This window comes from Acipenser ruthenus, chromosome 21 (assembly GCF_902713425.1).
Source record: "Acipenser ruthenus chromosome 21, fAciRut3.2 maternal haplotype, whole genome shotgun sequence".
Taxonomy (NCBI): Eukaryota; Metazoa; Chordata; class Actinopteri; order Acipenseriformes; family Acipenseridae; genus Acipenser; species Acipenser ruthenus.
This window is the reverse complement of record NC_081209.1, coordinates 7,252,523-7,277,155: the sequence shown is the minus strand read 5'-3', so window position 1 is coordinate 7,277,155 and position 24,633 is coordinate 7,252,523. Positions and strand designations below refer to the sequence as shown.

The 24,633-nt window shown below is 41.7% G+C and overlaps 1 protein-coding gene across 2 annotated transcripts in view; it reads left to right on the top strand.

Annotated features, from left to right (window-relative positions):
• LOC117427765 (breakpoint cluster region protein-like) overlaps positions 1 to 24,633 on the top strand; it is a 96,644-nt gene that overhangs the window by 1,667 nt on the left and 70,344 nt on the right. For both annotated transcript variants that reach the window (XM_058994675.1, XM_058994676.1), the window contains exon 1: positions 1 to 649. This exon is cut by the window's left edge. In XM_058994675.1, coding sequence (XP_058850658.1) covers positions 1 to 649 — 649 coding nt within the window. The remainder of the gene's footprint in view (positions 650 to 24,633) is intronic.

The window sequence follows — 24,633 nt, the reverse complement described above, 5'->3', positions numbered from 1 at the left end:
GTGGTGGAGTATCGCAAGCCAGTCTACAGGGGGAGGTCCACAGAGAGCAGCTCCGGCTACGACGCGGAGTGCGAGGACGCCGAACTCAACCCGCGCTTCCTGAAGGACAACCTGATCCGTGCCAACGGGGGCAAGCAGGATCGGCAGCAACACTGGCAGCCATTGGACTGCCAGCCGTACACAAGCGTCTTCGTCGGGGGGGTAGTGGGGGATGGGGAAGGCAAAGGTGTCAACATGAGGGACCATAGTGGAGATCAGGATAAACACCTCACCTGGCCACGCAGGTCCTACTCTCCTCGCAGCTTCGAAGACGCAGGTGGAGGGTACACGCCGGACTGCAGCTCCAACGAGAACCTGACATCCAGCGAGGAGGACTTCTCCTCTGGCCAGTCCAGCCACATCTCCCCCAGCCCGACCACCTACCGCATCTTCCGAGAAAAGAGCCGCTCTCCATCCCAGAACTCCCAGCAGTCCTTTGACAGCAGCAGCCCGCCCACACCCCAGTCCCAAAAGCGCCACAAACAGCACGTGGTGGTCTCCGAGGCCACCATAGTTGGGGTTCGGAAAACCGGGCAGATCTGGCCTAACGATGGCGACTCGACCCCTTCCAGCAGGGCCTCTCATGACAACAGTTTCCATGGAGACCTAGGTGAGTGCTACCTCTCCGGCTGTGGTAAACTGTTTCTAGCATTGGTGGTGGTTGTTGTTTCTTTGGATTTGAGGTGGAATATGGGTGTGGGCCCCTTGCAGCAGCTGGACGACGTTAATCAGTGAACCACTGCAACCCAAGAGTAAACAGAAAAAGAGTTTAAGTAAACAGAAACCTTTCTGTGCCATGTGTCTTCAAAGCCATCTACTGTAATCATGAGAATGGGGTACACACAGTACAGCTCAGGTTTCCTGGACGGTAACTGTTCAGTGGTTGTTGATGACTGGTCCTGGCAGTAACGGTTGTTTTTTTATCTTTATTTGATGCATTTGGTCGCAGTTTAAATTAATTGAACAGATCAAGTGTAAGTTCAATTTCAGGGAGGTTTGCGCTTCATCCATCAAAGCGCACTGTAATGGAAATGCACCTGTTCTTAAACAGAACTGGTAGTAATCGAAGGAGCCCTATCAAAGCAAATGAAGGTAAAACAGGAGAAAGCTTCACTGGATTAAACAGTATTGACAGTTTATTTTTCACACTGTAAGCATGTTTTTTTTGTTGCTGTCGTAGTTGTTAAATCTGCTATTGTAGTGAGCGCTCATGAAAAGCCTGCTTTAGTTAGACATTTAGCTGCGGGCTGTTGAGACGCTGGTAATGTCCATGCAGTGTCTATTTGTGTCAGTGCGTATCAGTGCCGTTGTCTTCTCTGAGGTGTAATTAACATAAAGAGTTTGTGTAGCGTGATGCTGTTGATCACACAGTGGCTACCTGGGTTAGGTTAGCTTGCTTGCTGGCATCAGAAAATCTGTTGTGTTTGGTATTACACTGGCACACACATTCCACCCACAAGACCAAGTATTGATAAGTAATACATACAAAATGTTCTGGGGCCTTAATGCCACTTTAATAAGTTATGTTCAACAAACAAAATCATTCATTTACATAGATACAAAGGCTAAACAGAAGATGTATAGCGGGACACCTAAAAAAATGCAGTAACCATAATTGCAGAAAAATGTACTGTATGTAATAACTGAACATAATATTATTTCATGTTTCTGTGTGAAGTGTAACAAGTCAGTTGAGATTTTTTAGCGTGGGTGTTAACTACTCAAGCGGGAATCGCTTTTTGTGCAACAAAACTGCCTAAAAAACTGGTAAAAAGACATGGCGTGCAGTTTGTAAGTTATTCCAGACATCAGGTGTTTCCCAAAGACCTTTAAAGAAGAAGCCGAATACCTGAAGACAAGCCTGCATGATGAATCGGTTGGCTTTCACTGTCATTACCGAAGTGCATGTGATAGAGAAGTCATATCAAAGGTATTTCAAGAACGAGTTTCCTACAGTGTTATAAACACAGGGCACACATACAGTACCTGAAGCTGTGGAATGTCACAGTTTGCCTGTATACTGGTTCGGTGTGAAGCAACACCAGTCTGATTATTTCAGGGCTGAATACAGAGGGTTAACAAGGTCACAGTTTACACTGCTCTCTTAACTGTAGACGTCCAGCCAGTGACCCCAACAAATGCAGGTTGACTCCCAGAGGTAATAAATTATATTTGAACCTGCTACAGTGTTAGTAAATGCCTATTCCAGTGCACTGTATCCTGTAAAGAATAAAGATGAATCTATAGATTTATTAACCCGTCAGTAACCATATACTGTAGACCCAATCCTTAAGTGCCAAAGCATTTAATTAACAGTGAGCTTTGAAACAAATGGTCAATACTTATAATCGCCTTCAGTATATTGTACTGTAATACGACTGAAGATGAGATGTCAGAGTAGTGCAGAGAAACTCCCTTTCTTCAGCAACACTAGATCCTAAAATGAAGGCACCATTGCAATCAGTTTCGTTTGAGTTTTACACTGACGATCTCTGCATAATCACTGATGTGAAAACGTGACGGGGGATGCCCTTTCTATTGTGCTGACTGATAGGAATGCGTAGTGCAATGCATACAGAGCAAGGGACTGGCTGCTGGATGGATTGGTCATGCAGGCATGGCCACCACACAGTCCTGACATCCACTCCTGTGATAACAGCCTACGGCAGTTCATTAAAGAGACCATCCATAATGCCACCATGGACTAGGGTCCCGTGATGGAGAAGCACAATGCATTACCAGGACTTGCAGCTGAATAAGACCCCAAGAGGCTATTTCAGGAATGCAGAAAGCCATACCACCACTGCTCTGTGATTTATACCTGAACCCCAGCTGCTACACACATTCAAGTGTACAATACAGGTACGGTTTATTATTAGTATTATAGGGATCAAGGGGTCTGTGGATCTAAATACTGCCCCTGTGTCTTAAAGGGCCCTGCCATTGTGACCAGTAAAGTTGGGAGGTTCACTGGCCTGCAGGTATGTAGTGTCCTGCTATGCTCAGACTACGCTGCCTAACCACTGTGGTACAAAGCAGTTTCTCCTTGCCGGCTGCAGTTAAAGAAGATAATTTAAACAGCTTGCTGAGTGGAAAGAACATTTTTCTAATGACAAGCATAGCCACTGGCACCTTTTTTTTTCTACTCAGGAAAATTGCAAGCAGGGCTGGATTAAGGTCAACCAGTCAGTTGCACTTTTTCTTTGACCTGCCTCTGGAAACAATACATAGCAGTACAGGAATGGAAATAACGAGCTCCTATTGCACAGCAGTGGGAGGTATTGCAGTCTTTTTTTTTTTTTTTTTTTTTTTTTTAATTTAGTTGTCGCCAATTATTTTTACCCCGGTTTTCACCCCAATTTAGCATGCCCAATTATTATCTGTATCCCCGGCTCACCGCTCGCAACCCCCCCGCCGACTCAGGAAACGGAGGCTGAAACACGCGTCCTCCGAAACGTGCTCCTTCCAAGCCGTCATTTTTCGCACTGCAGATCCACAGCAATGCTACCAGACCTATAGTGCCGGAGGACAACACAGATCTGGTGGCTCCGCTGCAGAGCCACAGACGCCCTATCGGCCACAGGGGTCGCTGATGCGCGGTGAGCCGTGGATTCCCCTGCCGACCTAAGCCCTCCCTACCCGGGCAGCGCTCAGCCAATTGTGCGCCGCCCCCTAAGAACTCTCGGTCACGGTCAGCTGTGACATAGCCTGGATTCGAACCAGCGATCTCCAGGCTATAGGGCACATCCTGCGAGGAGCGCCTTTACTGGATGCGCCACTCGGGAGCCACGGGAGGTATTGCAGTCTTCATTTGTACCTCAAGACAACCCCACCTCCCCCCCCTTAACCAAGGTGTCGCAGAGGACAGCACACAGTAACACGACAGTTAGGAACATATTTATTATATTTATTCAAATAAAAAAACCTTGCCAACTAAAGCTTTTCCACCCCTGCAATGGGAGACTGATGTGGGGTGTGATCCCAATCTAATCTCAGGAAGACTCAGGAAATACGCTTTATTTTCATCTCTGACTTTATGAATCATCTAAATGTGCCGTTTCTTTCAAATTTAGCACAGTTTCCAGTCGTTTTCCATATTTATGCCCGCGCAACCTGTTTGTTTTTTCAGTTTATTTTACTGTAGCTTAGTCACTGAGCCTGCTGTGTACAGTACGGGGCTCCTGCCAGCATTCTGACCTGTCACCATACCCTTTCCTGAATTCAAGGGCAGTGGAAAAGAACACATTTCAGGTACTTCCGTTGCTCACTTGTTTTGAGGAGGATGTTCTGTATTAAGGTGTGTTGAAACAGGCCAGATTCCAAAACAGTCTTGCAGAAATTCTTTATGGCTTTGAAAAGCACTGTATAAACTGTTTCACGGCCGGGTTACTGTTCTGAGTGCCTGCTGGAAGTTGGAATCTCAGCTGCCAATGACTGGTGTTTAAAGCTTGCTGCTCTGCCAGCCTTTTATAATATTTCACAGTGTTTTCAGCAAGGGCTAATTCATCGACACAGTAACATCACTACATGCTATACAAAGTGGAGTGAGGTCAGTGGAAAATCAGGTTTAAAAGTTTTAGAGCGGCAGTATTTTGATCTGCCACCGTTTAGATCATTACAATTGATGCCATTGTGTTACACCAACTTTTTTTTACTCCCTGTCTTAGGAGATTTTAAGATGACTGTTCCTGGATGGGAATAACTCAACAAATGTGCATCCGTTACTGCCATAGCTACATGATAAGCAGCCCTGAGCAGCTAGCCTCTTCTGGTGGATAGATCACCTACTGTAACTCCAGGAATGTGAATAACCCTTGAGCAAACAAGGGACTTTCCCTGCTCGTTTCGGGCAATTTATTTTGCATGCAGTGCTCAACTGGAAAACTAATGACAACTGATATCTCCAGATTTAGCTCATCCTCCTCCTATTTGGCCTGGTGCTTACAGTCTCTAGGTACAGTAAGATGTGTGGTCAGTGTGTACCAGTCCAGTTTGTTTTTCAGGTCAGTTCAGGTTTTTTGTGAAAGCGATACAGCAGCCGATTGTCACAGAACCTACAATAAATAGTGAACTGCAGCTGTAGGCTAGCTAAGGTGTAGAAATCAGTCGGCCCGCGGACTCTCTTTGTTTAAGCCTTAGCTGTTCTGCAGTGATTTCTGTGTAGCTATATACTGTGTTTAACCACAATAACAAGAGCTGGATTGAGACCAAGTCCCCATTCGTTCAGAGAGAGAGGGGAGCTGCGGCTGCCTTGGATTGGCAAGCTCTTTTCTCTCTCCCTTTTTAAACCACAGAGGGATTGAGGCTGTCAAACTCAGTCTATTCATTAAACAGACGCAAGATCGAGTGGAAGATACACTGAGTCGGAACAAAACGCTGTCAAGAGCAGCGGCTGGTGAGAGAGAGGGAATTCTGCTTCATGGAAAGGGCATTGATGCAGCTCCCTGTTGTCCTAATGTTAGGATGGAATTTGGAGCAGATCTAACGCGTGACAGTAGAGTCCCCTTCCAAGTGTTGCACTGATAGGGTTGTTAAAAAGCAGCTTGGTTCGTTATGAAACATCAAAGTTTTCTTAACTGTTTAGATTCACTTTATATATATTTTATGTTTCAGTCATCACATCCTAGTGCCTTTTTTGAAAAAATTTTTAGAGACTGGTTTCAGTGCAGCTTTGAAACATGTTTTCTCTTTTAAGTGCAGCTGGTACACCAGAGTGTAACCATTAATCTGTCCCCCCTGCAACACTCTGCCCATACCACATAGAACAAGTGTGCCATTTGTTACATACACTAAGGCAGTGTTACAAGGATGGCAGGTTGATAGTTACACTCTGGTGTACTTAGACAGAAGAAGCGTTTGAGAGCTTAATTTGAGACTGTAGGGATGTTTTTAACTTCCGAGTTTGAGAAAGACTTCAGGATGTGATATACAAATACAAAGTGATGTTAAACAGCAAGATGAATACATGAGTTAAGATTACCATTTACCCTACTGCTACCTGGGACTATTCGTCTTTACTGCAGTAACAGCAGAATGTGATAAATGTGTGGATTTGATATATGCTTTAGTAAAAGGCATATAGAGTAGCAGCTCCAATGTTTCTATTAGTTTGGGTGGCCTGGCCAGCAAATAGCCTCTTAATAAGACCCTTAAGCATTTTCCCCTTGTGAAATTTTAAATGATATTTGACTGAACATACTGGAATAATGAAACAATGTGAAACGGATCCACAGGAGTTTAACAGCTGAGTTCAAATGATCGGAGTTCCTGTAACATCTTGAACTGAGTTGATGTTTGTAAGTCATGTTTTGTATATCAAGTGCTGGCCTTTTGGTGGGCTGTTTTAATGAGACATGAGCTGTTGCTGTGCATAATGCTTAATCCGTAGATCCTTCTCACTTTAATATGTCTTTGTGCTTAACATGGAAAGCATGACATATAATCTAATTAGCACAATTACAGTTAGTGTGGTGTGGGGTTTATTTATTGAGAAAGACCAAAGTAACACACACACACAATTAAACACACAATATGGTTGCTGTGTCTTGCCATGTGAGTCATTCCAGGAGCTAATTGGTTCTGTGTAGTAAACGCATTATATAGCTCAAACTGAGCTCTTGTTCCCATCCCTTTAAATCTGTTTAATATATTTCATATGCAGATACATTTTCAGGGATGTTGCTTTTTAAACACAGTAATGTAAACGGCCTGAGAAGAGAGAAAACGGCATGATGCTGTTTGTGTGGGTCCTCCACAGTTCAGTGGCTCCTAACAGTACACATTGTTTTCATCTGCGGTTTTGCTCCAGTGCGTTCCTGTGCTATTGTTGGCTGAGAGCGTTTCCAATTCCACGCCGTTTCAACTACAACCAAATTTGAGTAACAACCAACGTGGCAACAGTATGTTAAACTGAAAAGGGAATACTGGAGCTGATGAAACAAAATAACGTCCACTGGAAAATCCATACCACCAAACTCAGTTCACTTACTACCGAATTGACTTGACTGAGGTGTTCTCTTGCCGCAATAGTGTAGGAGATGCAATGTAACTGCAGAGTGGAAGAGTGGGGAATGTAGGCAGGCATCCAGCAGGGTCTTTTTATTGCCAAGCCAGAGTGCCTTGATGTGTGTTCTGCGGTATAGTCTTCCTGTGCCTGGCTCTGTTTTATTGCATCAACAATGGATTAACGTGGCTTCCAAAGGAAGTGTTGCAGACTGTTTGATCGTCACAATATAGTAGGAGCTGCCTGTCCGGCTGACACTGTGTCCCATTCAAGCTCGGCTTGTAATGCTGTCACTTCTTTCTAATAGAGATTCTGCATTGAATCTGACTGGCTCGTTAGTCCTCCTTCCTCCTAATTGCTCTCATTAAAGGGGCTGTAGCAAACCTTATCATTTTTACCTGTCGTTTGCTGTGCCGTACTATGGAATTAAATCAAAGTTGAGTACTACTGAGTTAAATCAAAGCTTATGATGGCACCATGGCTATACTTTATAATGGCTGTTGCGGTGCCATCACTTTGATTTAATCCAGTTTAAAAAGGTCTCAGTTTGCTTGTCTTATTTGAAAGTCGGTTTCACTTACAGGACTGGATTATTACCCAGCTGCTGTGTCTCCAGAGGCATAAGAAGCTCAAGTTGGTTCATATTTGAACCAGGTTTGGGACAGGCAGATTTCTAAACCCAATTTGTCAACTTTATTTTTCCAGGTATAAAAAGTACAAATGGGATGGTTTCCTTCCTTTTTACTCCCCCAAATTTGTCAACAGCTGCTTAACATTTAGCTCAGGCATACAACCAGTTTGAATGTTAGCACCTTTTTCTCCTGTTTGCTCACTGGAAAAAAAAGATCAAAGCCTTAGGAAGGAATAGTAGAAGCTGAAGGTTTTTTTTTCTTCTAATGTTTCAGCATCAGAGAGTGTGTGGCAGTAAAAAATGCTTGGTCGCGTTAGCCGATGCTTGTTAAGACCGCGTGGCCTGTTCTGCATGCTCACTGGCTCGTGCTAAATTTCCCTTCCCTATGATGGTTTTGTTTCGGAAACTCACCCCCTTTTGTTGTATAATGGGACTCTTAGTGCAGGCATTGAAAATGAAGATGAGATAGAGCTGACGTCAAAGTGGCAAGTGTTTGTACGATAATAACCTTAAAACATCTATCAGCAGCCTTTGTGTATTATAATGGGTCCCCTTGGAGCATGGCTCTGGTAGGTATAAATGAGATAAATAAGTTTGGGAACCACTGTCATAAAAAGATAAAACATATAGCATAGCAATAAATCCATTCTTATGTACAGTATGATATATGATAGCAATAATCAGAAATATTCTGTGCAGTTTGTAAATTAGACAGCTATCACATGTGGTACTAAAAATACAATGGAAATACAGAAATTAGCATTATGTTGATGTATTCGTTTGTTGTAACCCAGTACAGGATGAAAGCACCATTGGTGTTTGGACTGGGTTGCAACAGAGTACAAAGGCTTAATAGCAGTTTAACAGTAAAAATACATTTGCACTTCATTCAAGAGCCCACATGTCCCTTGCCTGTCTTTACTGCTTCAGGAGTGATCCTGTGGTCAAACATGGATTATCTGTCTGTTTTGCTCCTTCATTGTTTTCTGTTTGAAGGTGTCTCTGTGTTTCCCTGGATCTTATCTTATCTTGTGGGTCATCTCCACTGTCCTCGGAAGATTGAACTGTTGAAAAAGTTTCTTTAAGCCCATGTTGTGAAAGCCCCTGATGGAATTGGTATTATCGCTGAGTGTTGACCTTCGGGAGTGCTAAACTAGATGGAACATGCCTTATTAACAAGCCTGTACTACATATATTGTAAAGTGCCATCCAGCTATTAAAATGCACTTAAACCATGTTCACACTGCCTAAATAATGCATGATCAAAAAAGCAGAAGAGTTCCATTCACGTCATTCACAGTGAAGTTTTCAACACGTGATGATCACATGCACATTGTAGTTAGTGTGAAGAGAGTATGTTGGTGCATGCTTTGCACTGTGTTTTTGTTGCTGGTACAATTAGTTTGCCCTTGTGTGACCCCACAGTTCCAGAACACTGGTAGTGTGTTCCAATCGTCCTGGATATGCTTTGAGAGCCATGCTATTTGTCTGTACGCAACAGTTAATGTACCATTTTATTGTACAGTATAATTGTTTTACTATTGCTTTAGAAATCTCTCATAATCGTCACAGTTTCATAATGCTGTACATCTTGGCAAATAATCAATGCATTTATTGCGTAATATTGGCACAGCATAATGGCTGAAAGGTCTGAATAGTCTTCTAAATCTTCTTGCAACAAATAAAAGACCAGGCTGAAGTATACACTTGCAAGCGATACCAATACTAAAATGTAGTTTTGTTTATTTAAAGGGAGAATGCAATTGAAAGGCTTAGAGAAGCCACATGAATGCAGTTTTCTAATCCAAGTTAATGAGTCACGGACAGACTATAGGTGAGCAGTGAGGTCACCAGCCCACAGATTGCAACACCTTCCCAGAACAAGCACCCCAGTGGGTTTCCCTGAAGCGCATATTGCGTTATTTCAGGCAATGGCTGTGTGGGTTTGATTTCAAATCCATGTTCTTGCTCTATTACAGTATTAGCACTAGCAATATCACCGGTCCTCTCCTGTTGATATTTCTTTGCTTGTATTTTATACATCGATATGAAATGTACAGTACAAGATATCTAAAAGTCAACACTATATGAAAAAAATATTTGCTGCTTCCTGTTTGCTAATCGCTTTCTGTGCCATAGTTTTTAAACCCGCTCCAGTGGTCTCGATTCAGTCAGACCATATATCCTACAAAAGGTACCAGGATGCAGGTTTCATAGGCCTGTGTTTGAAATATTTGCAATTAATGGGGAAAAAAAAGAAGTGAAGAACGAAAAGATTTGCTAAAAGTAATGGATTTTAAGTAATTGATTAGCATTAGTCTTTTAAATAGACTGATCATTAGTTCTGGGACATTCTTTTGAAACACATGACCCAGTGATGACGTTGATTTCTGCCACAGTAACTGCTCTTGGTGTTTGCAATCTGGACTGCACATTTGATCACATGTAACATGATTCGGCTCTCTTGCATACAGTTTGTGATGTGCAGTGCTGTGTGATGCAATCCGTGACGGATTAAGACCCCTTATGCCCCCAGTTCCCCTGTGTCTGTGAACTGTGTGTCAGATGGGTGTCAGTTTAAGACATTGTTCACCAGTTTCCAGATTTAATGAGTCACGCATAGACCTAATTAAAACAAACCATAGTAGCTCATACTAAACCCTGGAATGGCTCACAATGCAATGGTTTGGGAGTGTTCTTTCCATGCCAGCTGTGGTAGAGAAGTGAAGTCATTGAAAGTTCCTGGACCTACAGTTCTGAACATGATCTTGAGAAGAGTGTTTGATGAGCACAGATGTGAATTTAAGATTCTGGACACGCGTTCCATAACCAGCCCCTCATGATACATTTTAATAGGCAGATGTATTTGTAAATGTACCTCTTAGCAGTGACACTAATGGAACAGGCTTCAATTAGGCCCTGCACATTGCTAAAGCTGATTTTACAGGAAGGCATTAACCCAGCAGTGCATTTGTAGATGGGCAGAGAGACAGGCGCTTGTTTGTGCAGGGAATAGCTCCATCGGCATAAGCACAGATTTTTATTTCCAGTGATTTTTATGTGGATCAAAACCGCCTGACGCAAGCATGTAAATGCCCCTTGACTGTGTCTTTGAGGACCGCACCAGGTCTTGTTGCCACGCCGTAGCCAGCTTGTGCAAGCATAGGTTCAGCAGGGGCCAATGAAACCCATATATCCTGAAACACACTAACTAAAGAACAATCTCATCTATCCTGAAACACACTAACTAAAGAACAATCTGAACAGCACCTTGGGATATTTTGTTACAGTACTTTTCCACAGTTGATACAATACTGCCCTGTAGATCTTCACTAGTCATTTTAGTCAACTTCTACATGCAAACCAAAGGAGAATTTTCTCTAAGCTGTCAGCCCTTTTGAGTTATTCTGAGTAAATGACTATGGGGACTGCCTTTTAAATACAGTTCTAAACAACAAAAGCAAACCCATAAAAAGCCTTTCTTTGAGGTTTGCTGCGGTGGTTTGTGGTAGTAGTATTATTATTATTACAGTAACCCTAGATTTTGGCAGCCGTCCTCTGCATTCTGTTTAATCAGAGAGCTGTGTTGCAGTTTATGAATGGTGCTACCACAGTGTGGTGTTGCATGAAGTTACACTGTCTTTTAGTCCCTGTTCAACAGCTACATTATGAGGAATTATCGGATGCTATTGTAGATGAAAGATGATTTATTATGATTAAATAAAAACCTTTATTTTTATTATTTTTAGTTATTATGGCACATTAGTTTTATGTGGAAGATGCATGTTGTTCCTTGCTCTCCTGTTGCTATGGATGCTTTCTTATCAGACCCCTGGTATTCCTCTCTGCTCCTCTGGCTGTTTATTTCATTGGAATTACCACACCTTCACCTACAACACTATTATAGCACACGCACATCCCTTCAGAAGCACTTTTAACTTGACATGCATATACGCTTACATGTCATTACATTTCTGTTGAAATTGAACAGCAATGGATTAATCATTGATGCATCATTATAGTAACTGTTATCACAACACAGGCCTGGATTTGAATATCTACGCTTGACTGCCTTAACATACAGTACCAGCAAATCTGTTTGGCAAGGTAACTGACTGAAGGTGGTGTGAGAGAGGGGCAGAGGACCAGAAACAAGCCATTTCACATGATTTATTTAGTTTTGTGGAATATGGAAGAATGTGAAAGCGAGTTTTAAACAGTTCTATGTGTGCACCATGCTGACTCCAGCTGCTGTGGTGTATAGTACACAATACTGACTGGGCTACAATAGTGTTGGTTTCATCTGTCCTCTGTTCCGTTCTGTGTTGGAAACCTTGCTTCTGACTTTCCTTGTAAATGACACGTCACCCTGCTACACTAACCCAGATCAGCTGAACTACCCCACATTTTGCATTTCCTCCTTGCCAGTCCTGCCAGAGAGATTGTTGTGTTGAATTGCTTGATTATTGTATTTCTTTTTCAGTGAGCCTGGTGTTTATGTTATACTGATGCAGGAGACATCTGCTTTATACAGTTTATATTTTTAATATTGGCTCATGATGTAGCAAGGTCTTGTGTAGAAATGCTCTTGTTTTTAAAAATGATATTGGACACTAACCCCTGTTTGTGTTTGACTCAGGTGAACAGTACATTGCCACAAGCAAAAAGGCAGCAAGTGAAGCAGATTGCTGTACTGACGTGTAATGGAAAGTTGAGACACGCTGCCTTAAATCTTGGTCACAGCTTCCTTACAGACCTTATACAAGTTTACTGCAGTAAAAGCATAGCAACGTGTAATAAAGTACAGTGAAAGCATGGTGAAGCATTGTAAAGAATAACAAGGCATGGTAAAGCAGATTAATAAGCATGGCACACCAGGATAAACTATTGTATAACCATGGAAAAACTGCAAAAATACATACCCTTTTATAAGGGAGACGGGGAGGCGTGGATGAAATGTTGTTTTGAAGCCAGGTTGTGCCTCGCTCCCAGTCCCGGGCTCCCAGCTATTACTGCTAAGCTGCACTTGTGCAGACACGGGCCACCGTAAACCCAAGATTAAAGCACAAAAACTGTACTTAATTCCCTTCTTCCTGTATAAACAATAGACTTCAGTGTGAGCCAACAGGCTTAGCATTAAACATGCTTTACCAATTGTTTCTGTAAAGCGCTCTCCTCTTATGTTCCTAATTTAGAAAATTGACATTTAAGAGAGACTTTTTTTTTTTTTTTGCCAATTAATTAAAACATTGGCCCCAACTTCCTTGAATGAATTAAGAGGTAGTAATCATTGAGCAATAGCCACACATGAATCAGGCCCATGGTGACCCTGCACCATACTGTCATTGTCCTGGTAGTTGTTGGCATCTGACTGTTTTGGATCTATTTCCCTAGTCCCTTTTCATTTAATGTACCTGCATCTGGGTTACTTTAGCACCAGCTGACTCATGCCTTTTCCAAGCTGCTAACGGTGTTCAAACACACACACAAACAGGAGCCTCAACCCAGCACTGGCCTCCCTCCCTTCAGGTCTGTGTCAGGTTGGAGTGCAGTTCAGATTCCCTTTCCCATTCCCTACATTCCAGACTAGGATCGCCAGCCCTCCGTTTTCTGGCTGTTGGCTGAGCCTCCCTCCCTGGACTCAATAACCGAGCGTCCGGAGCAGACACACAGCAGACAGGTTGGGCTTTTAGAATGAGGAGGAAGGACCCATACCTGGAGGGAGGTGCTGACCTGTGGAATTGTTTTTCAGCTTCGTGATGTGGAAATTAAATATAACGCTCTCAATAATGTGTGGCATGTGAGGGGAGCCTAGGTGTCGTGGGTGATACCGTGGGGAAAGTTAACAAAATACATTAAAAAAAGATAACTGTACACTCTTCCATAGTTCTACATTAGCAACCTTTTGCCATCTCAAATGTAGAAGCAGTAACCTCAGAAAGGGATGTGTGCCCAGTGTTTTAGCCTTTGTGAAGCTTTAATCTTGACAGCTCTTCTATGGCAATGCTGTAGTTGCTGTTTTGTGTTCTGTGCTTTAGCTATAGTGATGCAATAATTGTCATGTACTGTAATTCATTCAAGAACAAGAGAGTAATTGGATAGTAATTAAATTGAATAGGAGTTCAGTTGTTAAAAGCAGTTTTAAGATAGCATGCTTACATACACTTATACTAAGTATACATTACAGTACACTGAACCTGAAACATGAAACAAAGGATAGACAAGGCATTTTTTGTATATTCAGTAGTCTGAACAAATCGCTAATCTAAACAGAGTCCAATCCCAACTGCTTTGTAAATTAAAGAATATTTAAAGCATAGATACAACCAGTTTTTATACAAAGTCTTACTAGAAGCAATGGAGGTGGGATAGCGAGAAAATGACCAGATCGATGAAAAACCTTCAAGGTTAAAAATACATCGGTCTGTTTATTGCTCTTTGAAAGATGGGATGGAAACAACACACCCCATAAATATGTAAAGAAGCTGAACGATGCTGGATGATTGCCACAACACCCTTTCCATTGTTTAATATAGTGATTTACTGTAATACCCACCTCGATATGACATGCAGTGTGCTTGGCTGTGAATAGTACCCTGATAAGGTAGCACTGAACTTATGTCAGAATAGCAAGGTGTAAAAGTGTATTGGAACAAATGACTAATACAATCTCCTGATAACTGACTTCCCCTTATTGCAGATTACTGTACTGTATGCTGTCATCAGACACCCCCTTCTTGATACTGTTAATCTTACAACATGATATAGTGAATGCCATGGAGAGCCAGACTGTGAGCCACAGAGTGGAGTGGAGCAGAATGTTGAGCTTGCCCTGTTATTGTATTGTACCAACACTGTAACGTGTGGTATCCTCTAATAAAGGCGGGATTCTGGATTGAGGGTTACCTAGGGTCGTTTTAGCAGCAGGGACTCAACCTTCCTCCCTCCTTGAAGCTTTGTGGCCACACTGAGAACTAAACAGCCGACCTCCTGCAGCAGGGGCTGTAAATAGTGTACAGTTTTGGATATGTATGTACGGTATAAGACAGCCCCTTTATCGACTTCTTTCCTGACATTAACCAATCAGAAAGTGCTTGGAGAGACAGACTGTGAGCCAGAGTAGAGTAGAATGTTGAACAGAACTGGAAAATCACTGATGATGACAAGTCCACCTTGAAACAGCAAAACACATGCCCCTGCCTGTCTTCAAAGAGCCGGCTCCAGCAGGATGTGACTGGGAAATGAGAACTGCGCAGTGCAGCGCGTGGTGTTTTCTGACAGAATGATGTATTTGCCAAATAAATCTGCGCAAATATACAGCTGTATGAAATAAACAGACATTTGGTTTTTGTAAAAGAAAAAGGTGGTAGCATGTTTTTGTAAAATAACAAACTGAGTTTTGTACAACTAACTAAAATAAAATAGACTGGAATAAATCTGAAATAGAGTATTTCCTTGCAGGGTACTGTCCATAAATAAGAATTTTGAAAAAAGGACTTTTGTCAAACAAAATAAAGTAAAATAAACAAATGAAGTTAGAAGTGGTTAAGCCTCACAGGTTAGTGCAGCACACCCCACTGTGTGTTCAACCCACTGAACACTTGCAGACTGTAGGGTACTGGCAGAGTCTGCCTGCCTGCTGAATGGGGCTCTGTGTCAGAGGGGAGGGGAGCTATTTGTGCTGGCAGGGCAAGTGTTTATGGAATGTCTCAGCTGTCTGACTGAAGCAATGAAACAATGCTAATGAATTATAAAGTAAGCCTTTATGAACTCACCCCTGTGCAAAGGCCTGACCTGGGGATTCTTGGTTTAATTATTTAGTTTGGATTTACAGGTCCAAGGCGTTGCTGTAGCTGTGGGGCACAGGGCTGTTCAGGGTCTGTAGTGGCCTCTCACCCTCTCTGACTCTCCTACTTACTCTCCAAAATATTATCTTACCACCAGGGCACTGCAAAACCTATTAGCAGCTCATTGTGTTTGCTTAAGAATTGTTAGTAGCAAGGATGCCTGTAGTGTTCTAGGATCACTTAGACACTATACCATAATCACAAGACACTATATTTAGCCTCTATAGACTGAGACAGGGTCACGTTTACCTATTTATTTTAGTTTGTTATCAAACTTTGTTTTATATAGACACCAGTGAAATGCAGTAAAAAGTGTAAGACAAGCAGCTACCAACACATTGTCTGTAGTTGATTCTTCTTGGAGCATTATTTGCCACACTGGCTTCAGGAAAGACTCCTCAAAGCTGATTGCGGGGGAGTGAGGTGGGGAAGCATATCCGTGTTGCATTGGCTTCAGTGCACTGACTAGTCATCTAGAAAAGTGGTAGTCGACTATTCGATTTTGGCAGATAAGTAATCGTTCTATACCTGTGCCTTATGGCGTAACATTGATTTGAATAGTTAGTAAACATCGCGAATAGTGATCAGTGGACAATCATACAGAACACACAGGAGCAGGTAAGAAATTAAATATGAGGAAGATGTTGACAATATCTAGCATCCCGTTAATACAGTAACTAAAGAGTGCAGTTCAGTTAACCATTAGGAAGGTGGATTTGATAAAAAATGAATGCAGTAATCTGAGCAAGAAAATGTTTTTTTTTTTTGTCCTAACAATGCTTTTTACCAGCTGAAGAGTTAAGTGAAGTGGGCCATGAGATTAATAAACCTTGAAACCTTCGTCATCTCATCCATGTATGACTGCTTCTCTGCTCAGGCACATGGAGCAGCCACATGAGTTTTAAACACACCTGGCTCATCTCTAATACAGTTTAATCACAAGGAGAAGTCAAACACAATGGATTTACTCAGGGAAATCTGCAGTTCTGAGCCCACCTGCCCCTACACCATGGCACCAGCATACAACTGTCATTCATTCTCTCTCTCTCTCTCCTCTCTCTTTCTCTCTCTCTCTCTCTCTCTATCTCTCATTTCTCCCTCAAATTTGTTGAACCGTGTCTAACTGCTTTGTTCATTAGGGACTGCATTCATTCCATTTCACGAACACGTCTTGATTTGCACAAAGTCCCTAATTAGTAATGTGTTTACTTAATTAAGATATTATCTAAATGGATTCTGCTGCAGATGATAGATGAATAAAGAAAAAAGTGCTGTGGGATTAGAGCCTTTTCAAAATTTCAAGCCATGGATTTGTTCGGATGCTGCCTGTTTACATTTGCAAAGGAAATTGTGGATGAGCCTGTCACTGATTGTTGGAGACAGGCTGTACAGCCCCCCTGCAGTTCTGTAAATACCGGGTTGAGTTACAGTGGCAGGGCTTGCATCAAAGCCACGAATCTGCTATTGAAATGTTAGTCTGTCAGACACCTACACCTCCATTGTGAGTGTGAGCAACACAGGTTAAGATAATTAATGTACCTCTCTTTCTCTCCCATTCTCCCTCATTGTTTTTCTGTTTTTAGATGTATTATTCTTGTCCGTCAATGCTGTATACCCATCGAAAGGTTTACCACAAAATTATGTACACAGTAATTTTCCATGTTTTACTATGTTTTACCATACTTATCTTTTCTGTACAAAGCTTTACTACATTGGCTTTTCTGTGGTTAAAATTAAAAAAAAAAACCTTTAATAGGGTGTATTAAGTCTTTCAACACGGCAGACCTGTATATAGGTCTGGGAAAGAGAACTCCACTCCACACTGCAGAGCGCTCTAGTAGTGTAGGAAAGAGAACTCCACTCCACACTGCAGAGCGCTCTAGTAGTGTAGGAAAGAGAACTCCACTCCACACTGCAGAGTGCTCTAGTAGTGTAGGAAAGAGAACTCCACTCTGCAGACCAGTAAACTAAATACTAATATGATATCGAAGACCATTTCATTTCATGTATTATTAAATACGTCTGGAGTTTACGTCATTTTAATAAGGCCTTTGTGTAGTTAGGTTATAATAACCAACATACAGGTATATTTGTGTCTGTTTCTGCAGCTTCTCTTTCTGTTTATTAATCTTTGTGGCACACATTCTGCTTCTTTACCCCTGTCTCTCAGTCCAGCTACATATCTGTCAGTCTCCCTCGTTTACCCTAGTTTAGTGGACCTTACTTTAATGCCATTCTAACTTCGATGAATCAGCCACTTTGCATAATACCTTTATAATTCATCTTATCTGTCTACTAAAAATGAATTGAACAGATAAGCTTGTGGTTTTGGTTTTAGGTTCCTGTAATATATCCAGACAAACACATTATTTGCTGTGTGAAATGTCTCCCCGTTATGAGGAAGTAAGGTTTTAAAAACAGAACTGGCTAGTTAATTAGCCCTCATGAGGGGTGACATAATTAAACTTGGAAGCATTTAATATAATACTGTAGCTCTTTTGACAGCAGCCTCTAAATTCATCCATTGTGTTATTTATTTTGTAATTCGGTTAATTGCCGGTTAGGCCACAGTAAATTGTCATCGAGCACTTCACTAGTTCACTGTTTTCAGTATTTCACATTTCTCGAAAATCATATCGAAATAAAAGGGAGCACTGTATTAAATTATTAACTAAATATAGAGAAAAGGTTTTAGGTATCTGAGGTTTAATCACAATTTCCGAATGTTATTTTTGCTTCCTTTCAGTGATTTGGTCCCTGGACGGGCTATACTTTGTAAATTTGGCTCAATCTGTTCATTCTTCAATGGTCAAGTTTTAACTGTACATTTCAGGTTCCTGCCCATAATGCAGATGTTTAAAAACAATGTGTGAAGTCTCCTGAGTGGTGCATCCAGTAAAAGCGCTCCGCGTGGAGTGCAGGATGCGCCCTATAGCCTGGAGATCGCAGGTTCAAATCCAGGCTATGTCACTGCCGACCGTGACCGGGGGTTCCTAAGGGGCGGCGCACAATTGGCCGAGCGCTGCCCGTGTAGAGAGGGTTAGGTTGGCAGTGGAGCTGCCAGATCTGTGCTGTCCTCCGGCACTATAGGTCTTGTGGCCTCACTGTGGATCCGCAGTGTGAAAATTGATGGATTGGCAGGAGCACGTTTCGGAGGACGCGTGCTCCAGCCGCCGTTTCCTGAGTCGGCAGGGGGGTTACGAGAGGTGAGCCAAGGATACAGATAATAATTGGGCATACAAAATTGGGGAGAAAAACCGGGGGTAAAAAATTGGCGACGACTAAATTTAAATAAAAAACAAACAAAAAAAAAAACAGTGTGTGACTTTGATACCTAGTAAAGCTGTCTGGACCCCAAATAAGCTAATAAAACCAATGCAAATGCAACACTATTAATAATAACTGACACATTATATGTTAAGAGATGTTAAAATATGTATTCAGTGACAATAATTGCTATACAACTGTATGTATTGTATTGTGTATGTACAGATTTACCCACTATACACATACTGCAGGGTGAACCGTTAGTGTCAGAGATATGTCAGTAAATCATACTAATGCGGCTGGTCTGAGGTATTTAAACATTTTAATTACAAGCCTGACTTAACTCTTGATTAGTGACCTGCATCGCTGTAATTATTGGCACTAATTTTAGGTTGTCTCTGAATTGAACTGAGTGATACTGTTCCAGCACTGTGTAGAACATACTGTTCACCGGGGGATGCAAATTACAAACTGCAGAGGTCCGATCTGATGCAAGAGGCAGCGAGCCATACTCCAGGACCCATAGTAGAACACAGGGGCCCGGGACAGAGATACAGCTGTGGGGCGGGTCATGTGGTTTTGTTGGTCTCTACAGCAGTCCGCATGACCAAAACTTTAAGCAACAGGGCTTTCAATAGGGCTGGATTTCATTCTGTGCCAGGAGTTGAAATACGGTTTCAAAGGGGGGAGTGGAGTATTGTTAAAAATGCGATGGATTAGATTGACCGGGTTCTGTCATGCATTAGCATCTTATTTTGTTACAAAAACAGTTACAACCAACCAATAAATAAGCCTGTTGTTTATAACTACTTACAATAAATGGTTCATACAGTATGTTTTATAAATGAGGTTCTGTGGATGTAAGAGGATGGAGGCTGGGCGTGAACCACCAGCCATGCAAAAGAACCAGGCTCCGCTGCAGATGCAGTTATAGAGCTTTTTAACCTCACCTCATCGACAGTGATGAGAATCCGTAATGGCAGTGCATCACACAGCACTTTACAGTAACACTGTTCCCCCCTGTGCAGTCTGTACTGACACTCTCCTACTCCAGTACAATGTTTCTCTCGTCCGGAGAATCCAAAGTACCGGAACCGAATAGCATTCCTCATTCCATTCAAATCATTCAACAATCTTTCAACTTAGCCCCACATCATTTTTCTACTTTATAAATCCAGAGAAGTCACACGTGAGCCATCTCTAATCATTCCGCGTCTCTCTTTTCCACTGCTGTGGACTAATGTGGCTGTCAGTGGGGCTTCAGTGCTGCTGACAGCAACGACAGCCCTCCCTTTGAACTGCCCATTACTGAGCAATTGTGCACAGCGCTCCTCTGGCTGTCGCGCCATTCATCGAACGCACTTTGTTGTGCTTTTGGAAGTAGCTTATTATTTCCCTGGCTTACATACAGTACACACCCCCTGACTGCGTTGATTTGTCATGAAGCTCATATATATTGTTTAATCCCGCAATCAGGACACCCAAGCACATTTCTACTTGCTGCAGACGAGACCTTTTGTAATGTTTTTTTTTTCCAGTTTATGAATTTGTATAGATTAATTTAATCTGCATGGGTTAGTGCTAACCAAATTCTGTATTTATTGGCTTAATTAACATTATTACTCGTCCCCCTTTTAATGTGCTGAGGTTTGTTTAAACTGATTAGGATACTGTATGCACCTGTTTCAAATTCCACTCTATAGATCTTAGTACATTTTGTATAGATCACATGGTCTCATTGCAGCTTTACCATTGGAGTGAGTGACACATGAAGTGATTAGGTACCAAGAAGCATCTGCAACTTTAAATCTATACAAGCGATAACCAAAAACTATTAGTGGGGTCGGTGATAAAAACGTTGCTATGGTAATGCTAACAGTCTTTTAAATAAATCTTATAAACCATGTTAGCTTAAAATGCCCAAGATAAGTAGAGGCTGATTCAAGGCTAGCAATGCCATGCTGTTGGAAGATTACAGTAAGTGTCCTGCGTTAAGTTGCTTTAAAATTGGAATAAAGCTTCAAACTGCTGACAAAAAAGAAGTTGAAAAGCCTGACACTACAAGGACCCTGTAATAACAGACATATTTATATCTCCGTATTGGCATAACGTTGACCTTTGTTGCTTACTTTGACATCTGGTTGCAGATTGGATTGCACACTACAGCAGTCCCTGGAGCAATACTGGAGCGAGAAGCAATCTAGTTTTACAGCCAGTTTCATGGTGCTGGTGAAAGCTTAACATTAATACAGGTTTGGACTAAGCCATTTTCAGATTTCACAGCACATCTGAATTAGCTTCAATATAGATAACAATCCCCATAATAAAGCCTGGCTCAATCGTCCCTACCTATTAAACACTTGGTAGTGCTGAGTTTAGAAATACAAAAAGAAACGTCATACATTCCATTCAAATCCTGTGACAATATGATCTTTCAATGCATGTATTAAGTTTCTTTTTGTATTTCTAAAGAAGCTTAGATCAAACTGGGAGTTGCTGAGACAGTAATTAAAAAATAATACTGCTGGGGTGAACATGGGTGTTTCATGTTTGAATATTCTTACAAAATTGTAATTAATTTGGCTGAATATTGTCTGGAAGTACAATAAACCTGATACCCCATCAAAAGACCCAATAAAGAAATGAGAGAAGCACCGAGGGGTGTGTTCTGTGTAATGCAGTAGCACTGTGGAGTCTGGCCATGTGGCTGCGGGTGTGTGGATGATTAATCCATAAACATTGAGTCAGCCATTTCCGAAGGCTGTCTGTCTCTGCCTGTTTTTGGTAGGCTGCCTGGATTTCCAGAGTCCAGCCTCAGATTTTGATGTCATTCTAACTTTGTTACTGTACTACATCAGTGTCGTGTCCCCGGACTGGAGAGCCGAGCGATCAAACAGCCAGACACGCCAGGAACGCTTCACCGATGGAGCGGAACTAATGCGACTTAAGTGACTTAATGTTAACTAACTGCTGTGCCTCCTGTATAGCCTGAGACTGAGCAAAATATTTCACACTGCATCTTTTAAGCGCTTGTCTGTATACATACTTTACTGTACAACATCATACAATAATGTTTTTAAAATCATCTAATTGAATTACCTCATAGCAGACATTGCCACCAGTGGTTAAAAGTTGTAACTGTGGTTTCTTTGTCTTTTGGTAAACCAGGTGCCCATGTGATACACGTTTATCTTAATAAGTACAGGCCTTCATCTGTACTTATTAGCAATGGAATCCCCATTGTGTCGTAGTGGCTGTCTTGAGGGAGAGATTTATGGCAGCTGCTGGACTATTTTAGCTGGGCTTTTCAAACTTGAACTTTTTTTTTTGCGGTGGTTCTGGTGTAATAATATCAGCCCCTCCTCTCTTGGATGCTACATTTAGGAGTTGTAACCCTACCCCTAACCCTAACCCATTACTCCTCGACATTCAGGTGCTAAACCATTTAGTTCTGGAGCTTCTTCACGCTTTAACTCACTTCTAGAATCTGTTTGGAATGCTGACTTCAGTAATAGTTTTTATATCTAAGGTTCAAATGTATATATTTTTGATCTGGCCCTTCACTAGCGAGAGGTTAGACTATTGGAATACACTTGTGCTGTGTCAGATTGCTTTGTGAGAGGAGTACACATTTTTCATTGGCTAACATCTAACCCCAGAAGTGACCTTTAGCCCTTTTCCTGTTCCTTTAGATATAATCAGCCAGTTTATTAATTTGATTTGCCATGCATCATTCATATTAAATCCAATAGAGATCTGGCAATATCAATACATTGATATAAGTCATGAGGGAGGGTAGCCATGGTAACAGTGTAAAGCTTAAAAAGTAGTAAATGCTGGTTTAAAACATTCATATGATCCCTGCTGGGGGAAATCATTTGTACAAAAGGACCTTGATCAATGTATTGATTGCCCTGTGTGATAAATCGCTCGCTTGTTATATTCATTTGTATTGCAAAGAGAGAAAACAAGATATAGAGAAAAGGGATCTTCTCCTATCTCAAGAAGGACTGCCAGGCTGTGCCGAATCTATCAGGGGAGATTCAATTGTGAGATCCCTGATCCACGCAGTACTTCAATTTAGAATCACTTTACTAATAGATGACTAATTGATTGTGAAGAGATGTGTGTGTGTGTGTGTGTGTGTGTGTCTATATTTGTTGGCACTGCAAAGGTTAAATACCGGTAAGTAAACATTATTTTTAAAATGTTGACCCTTGTATTTAAATATTGAATCTTCAATTTCTGTCTTTCGCTCCCGGCATCCTGTAGTTCTTAGAGTAATTCCCAAGCGTTTGCCAAAGGCTCTTTTCCATTGTAACCTGGTATGTGCTGCTGCAGCATCACTGCAACCCGGACCCTTTCAGCACTGCCAGCAGCTAATGGCCTTTTCAGACTTCTGAATGGAAATGAAGCAAGTCCCAGGGAAATGCAGGACTGGAGAAAGGGGATGCTCATGTGGACCCTTGTACAGAATTAGCTTTTGGTTCAAAAAAATGTATTATGCTGATTCTGTATCTGCGACAGCCTAGTTGCCCAGTTGTATAATATTAATGATAGTTAATAATAATGTCTTCTCGGTATGTGCACGCCAGGCTGTAAAAGATGGACCTGGGAATTAAAAAAAAAAAAAAGAAATTAAGAAAGGTTACTGAACTGAGTAGAACACCTCCCCCCTTCGGGCTACATGGAATGTATGTGTGCTGATTTGTGAATGTCAGTCTGTGTGTGTGACCAGAGAAAAGCTCCAGAACAAGCCTTGGAAATGGTAAAAGGCCACTAGTAGTTGCTTAGGGTGGGCTACCCGACCTAGAAGACTTACCACAACACTGTAGCAAAATTGCTGAACATATCAACCCCAACACCATTTGGCGAAAAAAGGCATTTTATATTTCCGTTTTGCTTGTTGAGCTATAACAGAGAGCAAAGGTGTCACCGATAACCTCCTACTGCTGCAGGTAGAGGCAGACGCTTGCCTGCTTGTGTCCCTGCAGGGTCCTTACTGTGGGGTATGTAAACAAAGATGAGTGCTAACAGAGTCTGCCAGACAGTGCTTAGAATGCTAAGCTGTGTAAGAATGTAGGATGTTTTATTGTGAAAGCGGATTGTGGGACACAGCTTGTGACTGTTGCAGTTAAGTTGTTGGCCAGGGTGTTGAAACAGTGGAGGATCCCTGCATTTACTCACACAGCACAAACTACGAGTTGCTGTTAACATGAAAACAGTCCCCACTCACTGATAGAGGTTAAACCTTATATACCAGGCTTATCCGGGCCCTCCTGTGAGTACGGCCTGCTGAAATAGCTTCAACTTGTAAACAGGAAAACCAACTGCCATAAAAAAATCAAATCGCTGTCCCTGTAGTACTTGGGTTTTCCTGTCCTAGCTATATTTAATGCAGTGATTATGGAAAAAAAAACAGTAAAGCTCACAGGGAGTCCTTTACACAGTGCGGCAGGGTGTGTTGTTAGGAAGAGCAGAGCTTTGGAACAGAACAGTTAGACTGGCTGTCTTCCATTTCCACTGCTATACATAAAGCCAGCTTGCTTTCTTTGAACGGCCCTCCGATACAGTTCACTCTATTCACTCGGGGTGGTAATAGCGAGTTCAAATGTTAGTCTTTAGCGTTATCAATTCTGAGTAAACAATATGCAGGCCAAATATATGTGTTAGTCAGTCTAGGCCAATTGATTTCATATTCAATATTCTTCACATTCTTTTAAATGCTGTACAGTCTTACATACATTTCAGATATTTATGAAAAGTGATGGAGGGATTGTTATGATAGCTCTTCAGATTGGTTGCAATTGATGGAAATAGATCCAATTTCCATTCTTTATTATTTA